This window comes from Sipha flava, unplaced genomic scaffold (assembly GCF_003268045.1).
Source record: "Sipha flava isolate LNK unplaced genomic scaffold, YSA_version1 36_pilon_pilon, whole genome shotgun sequence".
Taxonomy (NCBI): domain Eukaryota; kingdom Metazoa; phylum Arthropoda; class Insecta; order Hemiptera; family Aphididae; genus Sipha; species Sipha flava.
In genome coordinates this window covers 469,335-486,807 of record NW_020273076.1, presented here as the reverse complement: position 1 = coordinate 486,807, position 17,473 = coordinate 469,335, and the positions used below count along the sequence as shown (strand labels likewise).

The following is a 17,473-nucleotide window of genomic DNA, read 5'->3' as shown; positions in this document are numbered from 1 at the left end:
TATATTTAATACTTTATAGAACTTATTTATAAAAACATAAAATTGTATCTCAATTATAATGTATACCGTAGTTTGGGGTGAATATGAACGATTATAACGGTTTCTTATAGATTCTGACCTCAATTTTTATGGTATTGATATCACAGAAACTGTTTTATAAAGATCACATATATAGAAATATATAATATACCAAAAATAAAGTTCATAAGGTTCGCGTAATAACGATTGTCATAAACCGAGGAGGAGTCAGTGTTTCCCAACTTTTAATAAATCGTATTTAAAAGAGAATATTATCTGATTTCTAAGTACAAAATAGTAAATAAAAATTTAATTTTTACTAACTTTAGCATTTGATCAATGGACAAAGAATTCCCGACTTTTTAAAATTTCTTATAGTGGGGAATTTGCCATAGTCTGCCCCCCCCCCAAATAATGCCCCTGAATAATTCTAAACTGTACAATAAAATTTAATACATTTAGAACCTAAAATGTATATATGCTTATAATCCAACACGAGTATCACTATATTTAACAATGTGCACAGAATATATCACCAATATGTTCCTATTATTAGATAATTATAGAGCTACTAAAATAATTTGAAACTTGCAAACAAAAATAAAATATAGTAATAGTAGTAATCTAAATGTTTAAATCTGACATAACATTTTAAGTAATTATCCATAGATAACTAGCTAGAACACTTGAATGAAAGTTTATGTGTAGAAAATTAATGCGTTGACACAGTGGCGGTCAAACGGGGGGGGATGAGGGGGATAGATCCCCCCCCCTATGGCTTTTTTTTCCTTTATATTTATAACAATTACATTTATGTTTATTGTACTATAATAATGTTAATGTATTACATTTTGTTTTAATTTTTCTTAAAATAACGCTTATGAGGCATGAGCGTATATTATTATCTAGATTCTAGACTCGTTCTAGGAACAAGGCTGTTATTATTATTAATATTTAGTAATTAGTTGCTTATACAAAATATACGGGAATTACCTAGCTCGGTGATCGTGAATAACAACACACTCCTCCCTTGACCGGCCCATCGGTAAATAATACGTAGCTATGTCATTATAGTTGGCCAAATTCGTCGATTATTATTACGTTTGTCGCAATATTTTGTTACACAGACCACAGTGTTAACTGTCGTCCCGTTACTCGTGTCGCGTACAGTCATACTGTGTGCGCATTATATATTTTTATGACTGCTATAAATTGTGATTGTGATAATGTATATATATATATATATATATTTGTTAATTGTGTAATTTTATTATTCTAGAGTCGTCTCAATGGTTTGGCCACTATGGCTGTTCATCGGGGAATTATAAATATAACATCCAATTAAGTGCTGGATGAATTAGCAAAAAAAAACAAAAAAATAGATTTAATAATATAATACAAATATTGTTAATATTAGTAATATTGTATACCTACCTATATGCTATAAATAAAGTAACGATTTACCTGAATTTAAAAAAATTGATATTAGGCATAACCATAAATTATATTTTAATGATTAATAGTAGTGCATATTAAAAAATCAGCCACATCCCCCCCCATGACAAAATCATTTGACCGCCACTGCGTTGACAATACTATACCTGCTATTATTTCATCTTTTAAGAGATGAATTGTTATAGGTAGAAATTACAATTTTTGAATACGGTTAATAGAATTCTTGAAGTATTAAAGAACTTAACTTTATGATTCATCAACACATTCACAGAACTTATAACACTAAAGTTAAATTAATATTTAAAATGTAACACTTTTTTTCTAGTTGTGAACTCTGATTACTTGTCAAGTCTTTAAGACTGGTTGTTTATATGTGTTAAATATTTTAATAATTATTAATGAGATTGAAACTATTATTAATATTTAAGTTTAACATTGAATAAATAATAGATGAATAAATAAATTATAGAGTATAAAACATGTAAATACACACATAACATAATAGGGTATTTTAAATATATTTACACCAAGTATAATTATTTTCTTAATTGTTGACTTTTAATATAATACTAATAACAGGCGTTGATGTAAGTATATAAATACACATATATATAAATAAATAAATATTTATAAATATATATATATATGTATATATGTAATATATAAATTTTTAATATACAATATACATATATACACACATATATATATATATATATATATAGATTTAATACCATTTATTATAATATTATACAATAATTTTAAATGTGCTCAATGGTTTTGGTTCTACATTTCTTTGAAACTTCAATAAGAGAGCACAAATTATATCATGCATAGTAACATTTAGAAAAAAAAAAATTTAAAATTTGAGTTTGGGTCTATACTTTAAAAATTACTTAATTGTAAGTTTAACTTAATACATGGATCACATCCGATGAGTAAAAAAAAAGGAGGAAAATATGTTTTTCAAAAGAGAGACGATGATAAAACACTGCACAATTTTACAGTTGGTAATGAAAAAATGAGGGATTTAAGAACACAACATATTTGAAAAAAAAAGCAAAATTAAATGTTACACACATCCAACTGCAGCAGCTGTTGCCGCGGCAGTACTTTTTTTCTTCAAAACAATGTCCTTGATGTTCAGATGTACCTTTTCTTTGCGTTGTGGAGGTACTGACTGCAAACAAAACCGCTTAAATGCTTCTAATTCTCGTTCATCATCATCCATCTCCCCATCCTCCAGGTCTATGTCTTTTGGCTCGAACACGCTTTCTGCAAACGGCCACAAACACACTCATTTTTGGAGATTTACTTTCTCGATCTTACTTTAAATACATAATAATGCTATATTTATTACATTTAATAAATCTTGCACTGCTTAAAAATAGTTTAGATTTATGTTCTCAAAAAGTTATGGTTGTGCTAATAAAATAACTTCATGACATGATACTTATCATATTAATATACTTGTAATAATTATAAGTTTAACATAATTTACTATAAAATATTATTTGTAGGGATAGTTGATATATTATATTTAATAATTTATATTAGTTAATGATCGAGAAAGTACGGTCCAAAATAATTTGGAATTATCTTAATAGACCCCACACAAGCAATGTGCTTAATGAATTTGTACAAAAATAATATATTCATAATAGAATAATATCAACACGTGCGAGTGTGAAATCCAAAACCATTAAGCAAATTATATATTGTATAAAAGGATTTTTATATATATTTATTTTTTTATTTTTTTATTTTTTTATTAATAGCGGTTAATTATTTTACAGGAAAATGCTTGTAAGTAAAAAAAAAAAAAAAGCCTACAAAGAAATAAAAAGTAAGAATACTTTAGATAAAATATATATAATTGTCAACAATTGTTTTCACAATGAATAAAAAACAAAAGAAAACTCAATTTGTATAAGCAGACTTCTAGAGCTACCTAAAGAATAATGATCTTGGTTTGTTTAAGTATTACTAAAAAAAAAAAAAAAAAAAACAAAAAAATAATAAAATAAAAAAACAAAAAATAAATTATATTTTGAAATTGGATTGATATTAAACACTATTTGTGTTAATTTAAGTACAACAAAAATATAATATTAAATTAATATTTTTATGTCCGATGTTCAAACTTCAAACATTGTGAAATAAAAATAAAATAAATTGTCATTACTAATAGAAAAATTACACAAATTATCCATATACAATATTTTCATTAAAAAATAATTAAAAGTCTAAGGCAAATCAACACGAATAAAAGCAAAAGAAAATTAATTAATTAAAAATAATAATTATAATTATAATAATAATAATAATAATAGTAATAATAATAATAATAATAAAATAATAATAATAATTATAATAATAAAGCTGCAAAAACAAGCATGCAACAAGTTTTCAACTTAATTATCAGGACTATTGCCATCACCATAAAAAGCAGAATAATTCAAGCCTAAGTTATTTACATTTCATTGGACGCATATTTTGTACTCATTGTTAATATCTTAAAATATAATCTATTTATCACATAATTGAGGTAGACATAATATAAGATTTATAGTGTTTAATATTTTTATCTAATATTATTAGTGATGTAACAATTGTATATTATTTTTAATACACTAATAATACTTTTTTTTTTTGTTAATTGAAGCATTGATTGTATATTTTTGTTAAATTTAAAAGTAGTTTTATATGTTTGAAAAATATATATATACAATATGTTATCTAAGTACATATTTGTATTCACTGAAACTGGAAATTAATAAATAAGTATGGCATATTTTATTTATAAAATTATTAATTTATGTTCCAGTAGAAAAATAATTATTTTATCATACAACTTTCTACTTAAAATAATTGACATGTATTAGAAGCAAGACCATTTTTCATTAACAACCAAAACCTAAAAAATGGTTTAAAAGTTATGCACGTGAAAAAAATGTTTCAAGAACAATTTACCATACATACTTCAATAAATTATAATATTGAATACAATAGGGTCTAACAAAACTAATTAAATTTGTGATAAAAAACTTAAATGAGTAATAAGAAATAATTCAGAATAAAAAACCAATTTTTACAGTATTGATAATCAGATCTGATAGAAATGGTACACAGGAGAAATCTTGAAAAAATGCATAGTAAAATAAAGAAAATGATATTTATAACATGGAATTCATATAATATAATTCATAATGCAAATTCCAACCTTCCAGTTAAAACATTTAACAAAATAGTATTACTTAAGGACTCAAATTTAACGAAATGTCCAGTCATTTTATAAGAGTATGTTATTAATTCATGTAAAGGAAAAACATAAAAACAATTATTTACAAAAAAGTTTTAAAAATTAAAACTGTTTTATACAAATATAATATTACTTTGTGATAGTTATATTGATTTAAAATGTAATGTAAACTAGTTGCTTTATCACAACATTTAACATAGGAGAAACATGAATAAACGAGGGTTTTTCATTTTCAGGAAATAAAGGAAGACATCAGCAAAGCTCACCCTCAACATCCGCCTGTTTGGAGCCGCCCTTAACTCGACGGCGGCGACGTCTCCGCTTACCAGATGGATTGGCGTCATCGTCGTCGCCACCGTCATTTCGTGAATCATTATTTTCAGTCAGGATTGCATCATCATTGCGCTGGTACAGTGGGTTTCTTATAGTAACCATACCGCCATGCCTTTGAATAATCACTGGCAGCGGCATAGATCGTGGTGTGTTAGTTGGAATTTGTCCAGCGATGGTCTTACCTTCTTCATTACATTGATCTCTTGTTGTTGTTTTGTTAGTAATTGTATAACCTGGTTGAATATTTTCAGAATTTGAATCATCTAAATTGCCTCCTATGATTTTCTTGCGGCGCCTGTGACGTTTACTTGCTGCACCACTCCATTCTATAAGCAAAAATATATTTACTAAATATTTACACCATAAAAATGTCAGAAACAGAAAAAGATCAAACATGATATAGAATTTTAAGAACTTTAACTTTTTAAGGCAATGAAAATGCAAAAGTTTCTCACAGTATTTTTAAAATTGAATACAGATTATGTTTAAAAAAATAAAAACCATTTTAAAACTATTAACTTTCAATACATAAAATAAAGGTAGAACGCAAATAAACTTATATTTAAAATAGGGCAGACTGTAAATTAGGAGATAGATATATTTGGTTCAAAGAGATAATAGAACTATATAGTAACCAAAACTTATACTTCACAGCAATCACCTATCTACCCCTACATTTTCCAATAAATTTCAGTTACATGGGAGTCACATTCTATTATTTTATTAAACCAAAAATAGATATTGATTTTTAAGACATTTTATTTACTAATTAATTACCTGTTGTTCCCTCATAATCATATCCATCAGTCCTAACTACAATATTTTGAGCATTTTGTTGCATTGTAAGAGGTGTCACTACAGTGGGTGAAGCAAATGGAAATTGTAATCCAGTAGGTTTAGACTAGATTTTCCAAAATAAATAAAAATTAATAAATTGTTTTAAAAACATGAATCATATTTTTTTTATTTTTTTATATAAAATTTACCTTCTCAGATGATTGTTGAATGTCTCTTGGTGGTTTATAGTCACAAGGATCAAGTTTTGTAATAGTAATACTAGGTGGTAACTGTAGTTTATCAATATCAATAGGAGCTGTAGATGAACATATTTTATTAACTGCCTCATTTATTTGTATAGCTGTTGGACTTGTAAGTGGCATTGGCTGAGAAGGTGGTGGCATTGAACGTGTAAACACTTGATTATTATTAGTTCGTTTTATTAAAACAGTGTTAGATTGAGGCTGCACAGAATTTGTTGAACTTGGCACTGGTGTAATATTTACATCTGGTGAACAATACCATTTCATATTTGTTGGTAGTTTTGGAGCATTTTTATTAGTAATTAATACACTTTCAACTGGTTTAGGTTGAGGTTTAGATTCAAGTTGTTCAGTTACTTTCTTTTTACGGTTCCTACTTCTTTTTTTGATAGGTTTTTCTTCTATTTGATCTTGTGGTTGTTTATTTTTATCACATAATCTCTGAATTGCTTTAATAGCTGAAAAATATAATTTAAATATTAAAAATATGTTTAATGTAAAAAATATAATATACAAAAACATGATTGCATACAATAAATAAATTAATTGATAAAACAAATAAATGTTTATAATAACATTTATATGTATCAAATAAATACAGAGTGTAATTTAAAAAAAAAGGTGAAACCTTCACGTTTGAGTGAATAATATTGTTGTATTGGGTTTTTTTTTTTTTTAATTAAAAACTAACGTACCATTGTTTTTGAAAAATAAAAATAAAAAACAATTTTAAGTAAAAATGGTCAGGTGAATAAAAGAATGGTACATTTTACAGTTTTATTTTTTAACTTTTTAAATTTCATCGCTGTTTATACAAATGGATCACTGTCTCCCCTTTTTACCGGCTATGCTTTCTATATTCCAGAGTTACATGTTAATTTTATAAATAATCTACCCATTCATCCCATTCTTCCTTCTCGGCGGAGTGCTATACCATTATTGAAGCCTTAACACTAATTTTCAATTTTGCTCCAAATAATTAATTAATATCCTCTATCTTATGCCTTGAAGCTTAAAACTCTAACCAATTAAATTCTCGTCTATCGACACTCGTTCTTCGCATTAGGTTACTTGTTTTCTCTTTAAATCAATTAAATAATAATATTCACTTTATTTGGATTCCCAGTCATTCTGGGATACTTGGCAATAAGGTTGCTGATAAACTAGCCAAATCTATATCAAATATAACCTGCCCTACTTATATTCAACTTCCTCAATCTGATTTTACCCCTTTGATAAATATTTATACTTCCAATTTATGATTCTCCCACTGAAATAAATTACCTGAGAATTTCGCTTCTAGATATAAAAATATTACTCCTTATGTCCTTAAAAAAACATGGTTCAATAAATTACATCTACGTAAACCATACTATATTGTCTAATTTAATCATTTACGTATGGCACACAACCTATTACCTAGTCATTAATTTAAACTTAGCTTAAATGACTCTCCATTCTGTACACTTCTATTAAATTAATGTATCTAACCTTCAACATATTTAATTTTATTGCTCTCCTCATCAGGCTTAACACCAAATCTTAATAAATTTTCTTAAAATGTTCAACATTTATTTTAATCTCCACTTCATACTTAATACTAAATCTAAAATTACTATAAAAATGTATAGTAGTTTATTTTATATTATGACTTAAAAATATAAAATATTTATGTATTAATATTTGTTATTGTTGAACTATCATAATTTTATACTAGTAGCTATTAATGAAAAAAAAGTTTTTGCAATTATTTAGAAATCTATGAAGAATTTTGTAAGATGACACCATAAAAGCACCAAATAAATAACATTTCACAAGACATTTTCAGAAAACTCTTATGATCATGATATTCTGAGCAATTCTACTGGTTAAAATAATGAATACAAAAAAAAAAAGTTAATAATGACTATGAAAAAAATCTTAAATCAAATTTTCAAGTTTCAAGTATTAAAATTAGAGGTGGGCCGATCCTAGAACCGATACTTAGTATTGGAAATATTGTTATTGGTTTATTTTCAAAAATAAAATAATTGAACCGATACCACAAAAAATATTTTTAGTATTGGTTCATGGTTTTTGCCAAAAAAGTTGATTTTTTTATGTATTATATAAAAAATCAACTTAGTTTTTACTTGTGATTATTATATTGAGGTATTGGTTTTATATTGATCAGTAAAAAATAGTATCGGCCCATCCTTTATTAAAATTGAAAAAATTATAGATTTTTAAATACAAAAATATAGTGAATTTACTCATAATTCATTTTTTATTAACCAGTAATAGATATGAACAGGGCTCTTAAGTTCATGCATTTGCATATCAATCTTGCAAAGTTGTATTTAATGCTAGATGACATAGAAATCCATTTCAAGGTACCACAGTTAAATAAGTGAAATCTTATTTTGCTTGTTTTTGCATATTTGGCATGTTTTTGTAAATTATTAATTTTATCGGACAAATTATACAAAATTCTATTAAAATCTATCAAAAATTTAAATGAAAAATATATATAAAATTAAAAATAGAAATTGTATTATCTTTTCTTATCATCTTGATACTCGTACATGTAATGAATAAATTTGTTTCAAAAGTTTCAGATTTAAAATGAATTACTGACAAAGTAACATACAATATACGCAGTTCATGAAGGCTCAAGAATAGTATTAAATAGTACTTAGAATCTATTTTTTTTAATTGACATAAAAAATTAAATATAGCTATAAAAACAACGAATGGATAGTTCATGCTATTTCAAAAAATATTTATGATTTTTTTAAGTGCATAATTTTAGATATTTAGTGCAGTATTTCCCGAACTTTTTCGACTCACGGAGCCCTTTATGATTTAAGGTTTTTTCAGGGCGCCTTTCTCTAAGTCATAGCATGACTAATCATATGGAAAATGTTAGATCTGATAGTATTTCATGACAGCGCGGCACCCTTATACAGACATCGCGGTGCACCGGGGCACCACGGCGCACACTATGGGAACCTATGATTTAGTGGATATAAATGATATTTTTTAATTTTTTAAGGCATATTTCAAAACATATTATGCCAATTTTAAGTGCATAAATGCATGCTTATTTAGGAATTTTTTAGGGCATGAACTTACGAGCCCTGGATATGAGTTAAGATAAGTTGAAAAAAAAAAAAATCCGACAGAGAAGAAGCCACAAGGAGTTCAAGTGAATGGACTTAGTCAAGAAAGATTTAAAACAGATACGAGTGAATGATTGAAGAAATATAATTTATGATTGGCAGAAATGACGTGAAGTTGTGATAACGATAAAAACTTGTAAAGACAAAAGAAAAAGTATAAAAGTTCAGATTTTAAATTTAAACCCATCAGATTTAAGTTGTATAATATAATATATACATAAATAACATTCTTTTAAAATTAAAATTAAAACTAAATTTTTTTTACCTTCATTATCATATAGAGTGCATACAACATCTTCTTCTACAGCTCCTCTAAAAGTAATAGTTACTTTAGCACTATCAGAATCTCTCTTTATTGTTACCATTTTGGCACCTTCCACATTATCGTTTTTACATTTAACATCTTTTTTTGTTATTACAGTTTCTTTATTGTTTTTCTGTGATTGATCGATTTTCTTTTTAGACGACTGAGTATTATTTAGTTGTATTTGTTGTTTGGCAGTTTGTTGGGTTTTAGAATTTGTAGCTTGTTTTTGTTGATTATTTTTATGCTGTTTGTTTTGATTTTTTCCTTTTTTCTTTTCTTTTTTTAATGCTTCTTCACGTCTTATCTTTTCGATTTCTTGTTTTTTATGTTCTTCTTCTTCTATTCTTTTACGTTCTGCTTCTTCTTCTTTTTTAATCCTTTCCATTTCCTCCTAATGAAAAATAATTAATATGAATATATTTAATTAAAATTGTTTTAAAAACATACTTTTTTCTCTCTACGCCTAGCTTTTTTAGCAGCTCTTTTTTCATTAGTCGCTTTATTTCCTTCAATAAAATTAACTAATTCATCAATAGGTTTATCAAATAGTTCTTGATTGTTATCTTTTTTTAGTTTAATTTTATCATTTATATTAGAATTTATCGTTGATTCTTCTTTTTTTTTTAGTTGAACACTTTTATTAGCACCTAAATTAATGAAATTAAATTCATATATTATACATCAAACATTATATTATAAAAACAATAATATATTAATCAATATTTGAAACAGTTTTAAATCAATTACTAACAATAAAATAAGTTAAATTAAAATAAGAAAATAATACAATTGTCAACAAGATGTTATATTATTTATTTTTATTTATGTAATTTAATTTGTAAAAAAAAAATAATAATAATAATAATAATAAGTGATCAAATATTTGAGGTCTGAAGAAATAATTATAATTATGTAAGAAGTATATATTTGACCCTAAGAATCAATCTATAGTTAAAAATATGAATAGATTTATAATAGTTTAACTATTATAATATTTAAGATGTGTCTAATATATTTAAATTCAATTTATTTATGAAATAAAATACTCGAAAATTAACCCAAATATTTAATCAAAGATAGATATTGCCAATTGAAAATATTATAAAATGTGCTATTTATGAAAATATTTTAAAGGATTTCCATGAATGTTTAGGTAAAATTAATATTTTTGATAAAATCAACATCAAAAAGCTAAGATATTGCCTAAATGAATGAACACAAATACACACACACATAAGTTAAAAATATATTCATAAACTTACAAATAACATATTATACACATACCGAATTTATCACTGGATTGAGAAACTTGAGTAGGAGAATGAACAGGAAGTGATCTATGAACATTAGTTTCTTTTTGTTTATGTTTAATTGAATCATTATTAGAATGACCATTTTGTTTAGCTTTTTTTAATAAATAAAGGTTTCTTAATCGATCTCGCATTTCTTGATAATTTCGACTAACTGGTGCAACTGATGGCTATTAAAAGGAAAAATACAAGAAATAGAACAATAATAATAAAACATAAGATAAAATTTTTATATTAAAATTAATAACTTAATACTCACAACTCCATGCCCAAAAACTTCACAATAACAACAATCACATTGCCTTGGACTTGAAGAAGAACGTTCAGAGCAACTATCATCTTGACTTGATCGTCCTGAACTACATTCCGATGTTTCATCATGATGATGCATACGTTTCACATGTTCAGTATGTTTATGACATGAATGGCCATGAACCTGTCGATTATTTGGTTTTAATGCTGGTTCAGTTGATTTACTAACATGTGGATATGGATATTGTCGTTTAGGTAACTGTTCCAGTTCTATTTTACATATCCCATTTTTGTCTATAGTTGATGGACATTTTACCACAGTTTTTGACTTAAGTTGAGCATCTGAATTAAGAACCTTAGAAAGTTTAAAATGATTTTCTAATTAATAAAACAGATTAAATAAATAAAACTATTAATATAAATTTTAAATTTTAATGAAAAATAAAATATATAAGCAGTTTCATAATGCTATACTATTTGGAAATATTTTGAAAAATTAATTATTATAACAAAATGACTAACATATCAAATATAATACATTTAGCTTCTAAATCCATATATATATACACAGTATGAATAGAAATTCTAAGCCAATAAATATAGTAAGATAGACAATCATTATTTACCACACCAATTAAAACACATATAAATTATGTTTTAGTTATAATGAATGTTTGACTGCCTTTTTGCAATTTATGCTGATTTAGTCTTTCTGCTACACACTGTATATATTAAAATACTTTCACTGAATTATGAAAAAAATTAAATGTTAGTACAGTAAAATGTCTATATTACGGTTACCAAACAGATCAGGGAAAATAACCAATAGGTAAAAATAAAACTCCAATAGAAGTAATTATTTCTACGTTATACTTGATATGATAAAAAATTATATTGTTATACAGTGGTGACTGTTAACAGAAGTTACACTGGTTATATAATTAATATAGTTATGATGCAAAAATATAGGATTTTACAAAAATTAACATCAAATAATTAAAATGAATTTACCTTTTTAACAAGATGTTTGGTTACATTTCTTATCTTTTCATCTTCATCTGTTAATGTTTCAGTGCTATAAAAAAACAGCATTTTATCTTTCATACTAGAGTATGAAAAAGTAAGTGAATTTATTTCTGAATTGTCTTGTGAATTAGAAAATTGTTCATTATGAGCATACAGGTGCATATCTACAGAAGAATTTGGTTGAGAATTCATCTAAAATTAATAACAATTAATTATTTTACTAAAAAAACAAAACGAAAAATTATAATAATTACAGTAGGGTGATCATGTATACAATCACAATAATTAGAACGTTTAACATCATCAATATCCTCACATTCATCAGTTTCTACACTTTCCCTAAAAATGATAAAATATTGTTTATTATATGATTTTTTATAAAGATGAATTAATATAATTAACTGGTACTCAGGAGCTGGTGATTGAGGTGGAGTTGGAATAGTAAGATCTATTGCAAAATCATCATGTAAGGGCGGTGAAAGAGGATACAAACCATTTTCTTCTTTAATTATAGTTTCTTTATATTTTTTCGCTCCCAAAAAATCATTGCACCTAATAATTTAAATGAATTAAAGAAAATATCTGTATCAAAAAATATTTTTTTTAGGTTTGTACTTGATATTATGAATACAAGTCCTTGTTTCAGCCCATTCAGATATGTTATGGTTTACCTCTTTTACAAATTTAGTATAATCATGAATTAAATTTGCACTTAATATAGATTTTGATAATATTGACAATGATAAAATCTATAAACAAATTTATTAATGAATATAAATAAATAACCTTAATTATAGATTTCAAAACATACTTGTTCTATAAAAGTAGTAACAAGGTGATATATCTTTCTATCAGCATAAAGTCGACTGTGATATAAATATTGATTCATCATTCGCCAAGATAAATTAAATTTCGATAAATGATATTCTTCAATAGGTTTAATAACATCTTTTAAATGATCAGTAGCTGCCATTAGCCTTCTATAACTATCCAATAAACCTATATAATCAGAAAACATTTAAAATATATTTTATATTTATTGAGTAATTAAAAAGAAAATAATAATACTAAGAAACTTACAAAATACAAAAACTTGAGGCATTTCTGTTTTATCTTTGTTATTTTTTTCGAGTATTTGAACTTGTCTAGCCCTAGCTTCTAATACAAATTCCATAACAAGATTTTCAACATTTTGAAATACATGGTATGAATCACAACTTTTAGATCTAGAATATAAACAAGAAGTTAGAAACTCTTTTAACTAAAATATATAAATATTCTATTATACTCATAAGCTGCTTCCTTAAATATATTATGTGGTGGATAACGTTCAACTTCTACACCATCCATAGCCATTCGATATACTGTACGGATATAGGACATAAGAGAATTCCATTTACCTTCCCATTTTTGAATTTCATTATCCTCACTAAAAAGTTTTAAAAATATTAATACATGTACAGAAATGTATATATTTTAAATTAATTAATCACCTCAATTCAGTATTTCCTATATATTCATGGTAAGAATAGCAACAATCTTTGTCCTTCTGATTTGAATGGTTTCTGCAATCTTTTTCAAACTAAAATCCAATTAAATTAATGAGTATTTTATAATTGAATTACATATAGTTAATAACTGAAAAGTTACAGAAAAAAACAATAATAGGTAAAAAAAGAAAAATATCTAATAATTATTGTCATTTAATTATTTTAAAAAGTAAATTCAATTTTTTTTATTCATATATCAAAAATTAATTGTTTTACCACAATAAATAATTTTAAATTATTTCGTACTTTATTTCTTCTAGTTTTTTGAGTTCTGAAACTTTTTAACTGCAATAATAAACAGTTTAGGAATATTAACTATTATTATTTTTCCCTGTAGTCTTTCAACTAGTGTGTAAATGTATTAGTATAATATATTTGATATGTATAATTTAATACTATTTGTTTTTAAATATTTGAAAAAACCCATTAATTTGAACCATATAAGTAATAACGTTTTTATCACTTTGCATTTAAATAGTCAATGTGAAAAAAAATTGTAAATGATTCATTAAAAATCTTCCCAAAAATGAAATATCAAATACTAAAATTACCTACTATATAAAATTTAGAATAAAAATATTTCTCTCAACAATTTAAATTAATAATATTATCAATGAGACAGTATCAATAATAAAGTTTCTAATAGGCCTACCTGTAATTAACATTTTTTATTCTTTTATTATCAATTTTACATTTGAAACAATTGTAATCATAAAAATATAATCATAAAATAAATGTGTTTAAAAAGTTTTATAAATTCAATGTCATAATCATCTACATATTTTGTTTTTTTTACCACCTGGTAAAATTTATAACCAACAACTATGGCAATATATATTACAAAATGCAAGTATATGTTGAAATTTTACAATTTTCATGTTTTTCTGCACAATTTACTAAAAACTGTTTTAGACTATGTAAAGTTCATTCAATTGTAGTAGATATACAAATGTCCATTAAATAATTATACAAAAATAGTTTTTATGTTTGATTACTTTGTTGTATATATTTAATAATAAATTAGTGTTTGGAAATTTAACATTTACATGATAAAGTGACAAAGCTGCTGAAAACATTATCTAACTCTACATTATATTTGTATTATAACAACAAATTACTATATAGACCGTTCAGAAAATAAGTAACATTAACTATTCTTAAACTGGTTATAGATAATATTTAAAAAAAACATCTTATAGTGAAACTGTTCAACTTATTTATTTAAATTTAAATAATTTTTTCAATTATTGGTCAATTACCAATAATATATCAGTTTTGAAATCCATTAATAAAGCCATTGGAATTATTATGAATTCATAAACTGCACAAATGATCAATAAGATATAAAACCGACAAGATACAGCAATATGCGCATACATAAGCCTAATTAAAATATTTAACTGTTATGTGTAAATATTTTTTGTTTTCGACATATTATAAAAACCCAACACCTAGGCCTGAAAGTGAAGTTCATTTTCTATAACATTAATAGTAATGATATCTACCTGTTCGTGTTGGTCTTGCTCGTGATTGAAAACAGCCATGTCGTCACCACCGTCGCCGCCGCCGTTATACTCGCTGCAATTGTTGTGCTGCGCCGATTGACAAACGGCCTGCGGTCCGTTGTTACTATCCGTAGCATTCACTGCCACAGTAATGCTCATTTTATTAACTTTTTTATAGGAACGAAAAACAAAATGCTCGTCTATTATATGCAGATATGTAAATAAAATAAATACAATGCATATACATATAAATGCACGCGCACGCGTATGTGAACGATTGTGTATATGTGCATATATGTATGTACAATGTACATACGATTATAATATCGTTTCAGAGATACGGGGTAAATGGACGCGATCGGTCACGCACACACAAAAACAACGCGTCGCGCGCCTGATAACAGGGAGGACGGAGGAGCGTTGTCAAAAATAATGTTTAGCTGAGAGAATATTATTGTGCGCCGCGACGTCCAGCGGCAGATAGTGCACTTATGCAATGCGCTCTGGTGTATTGAAATAATAATAACCGGTTGGGATGAAACACCCTATGGCAAACGATAATGGTATTGCGATTGACGACTGAGCTGGACGAACTTTGATTTAAATTTATTATAATTATTAATATTATTATATCTATTATGTGCTGGGGACAACGCTGGTTGATAAAACAATAACGATGATCAGCGTCGGTTATTTTTCATTAGCCAATCATTTTGCTGACGATTTTGTATCGTGCGCATAAACGTGTTCGTCGATTGGCATGCGTGGAATTCGATTGACGGTCGTCTTCATCGTACCGTACGTAGGTCGTTTTTCGATCAACTTTTCCGCTATTTTCTGTGTACAATGGCCGAAATCCGTCAACACGAGGTTCAATATATTAGGCTCACGGCGGCGCGAACCACCATCGAGGCCATGATGGAATGGATGCGGAGGGGAATTAACGCCTCCAGCAGGACCGCAGAGTACAGGAAGCACTGTTGCTGGCAGCTTACCACTGTAGTCTAATATATCCTCTTTGGTGGTCGTCCTTATCACTAATCCAATGGTAAAATAATTAATCCTTTTTTTTTTCAAGTTGATAGCTAGGTCGTTAGTGGCGTGAACGTGCACTACGAATACCTTTATATTGGGATCATATACATAATAACAGTGTAGTTCCGTTTTTCAGTATAGGCAATTTTGAGTTTTTGAGAATCTACCTAAATATTACGTCTATCTTTTCTATATGATTTTATAAAACAATCGTAATATATAGGATCTAAAAACCTCCATATTTCTTATGTATTATCCTTAATATTTCAATAATAATTCCCATGAATTTTCCTGTTTTGTATTGTATTTCTGTTTGTATACTCTTAAATATATTTTATTGATTTCCATCAGTTTAAAATAATTTATATGTATTGTAGTTGATTAAAACTATTCATTTCATCAAATAGAATAATTTTTATAAATGTAAATTACGTAAATATCTGTCTTTCGTCTAAGATGTTAAATATTAATATTACTTTTAAATACTCTTATATTTTGAACCTGTGTTCTGTATCATGGACCTAGGTACAAAAAAGTATTAATATTTAATTAATATTGCTACTTTAAATTATAATAAATACCTTATTGAATACTTAGCATTTAAATGCTCTTAAAGTATTATAGACGGAGCTAATGAATAGGCTTTCTATCTCAGGTGATCCTAATTTTTACGTATTTAATTGGCTCCCAAGATTTGTGCATTGAGTTGGCTCCCTACACATTTATTTAATAAATCCATTGGTTATCAAAATTGTTTTAAAAAAAAAATTTAATTATACATTAAAAATATAAAAGTTGAAAAAGTACGCGACTGTAATATTTTTAGGGACACAGTGCCGATTAGTCTTGAAATTATTCAATCATTAATCCGATAACGTATTAAATGATCACAATGATTGACGTATTAATACAATCTATACTAAATTATATTAAAACTGTGCAGGTCATTGAATTTTTTTGAATTCATGCATTTTTATTTTCATTTTTACTAACAATTTTGATGGACTATTTGTATTTTAAATTATTTTATGTATAGTTAAAGTTATTTTATTTAATGTCGCGTACTTTTTGAACTTTTATATTATGAGAACCACTTGTTGACAAGGAGCTAACTGGCCTGGCGGGACACCAGGACAAATCTCGGTGACCGTTACAATAGATTAAATGGCCTGATATTTTAGAAATTAAAAATATAATATTACGATATTTTAATCGATAGAAT

General features: G+C 26.1%; 1 protein-coding gene across 1 annotated transcript; it reads right to left on the bottom strand.

Annotated features, from left to right (window-relative positions):
* Positions 1-2,206: 2,206 nt before the first annotated feature.
* LOC112687893 lies at positions 2,207-15,661 on the bottom strand. The gene is made up of 17 exons (XM_025560871.1): positions 15,217-15,661; positions 13,655-13,743; positions 13,450-13,590; positions 13,242-13,387; positions 12,973-13,160; positions 12,777-12,910; positions 12,564-12,713; positions 12,416-12,500; positions 12,147-12,353; positions 11,143-11,490; positions 10,858-11,053; positions 10,021-10,220; positions 9,532-9,964; positions 6,052-6,563; positions 5,843-5,966; positions 4,999-5,391; positions 2,207-2,745 (listed from the first exon to the last, which is right to left on the bottom strand). Exons 1-17 carry the CDS (start codon positions 15,373-15,375, stop codon positions 2,543-2,545), a joined length of 3,708 nt encoding a protein of 1,235 aa, XP_025416656.1. The 5' UTR covers positions 15,376-15,661; the 3' UTR covers positions 2,207-2,542.
* Positions 15,662-17,473: the final 1,812 nt, after the last annotated feature.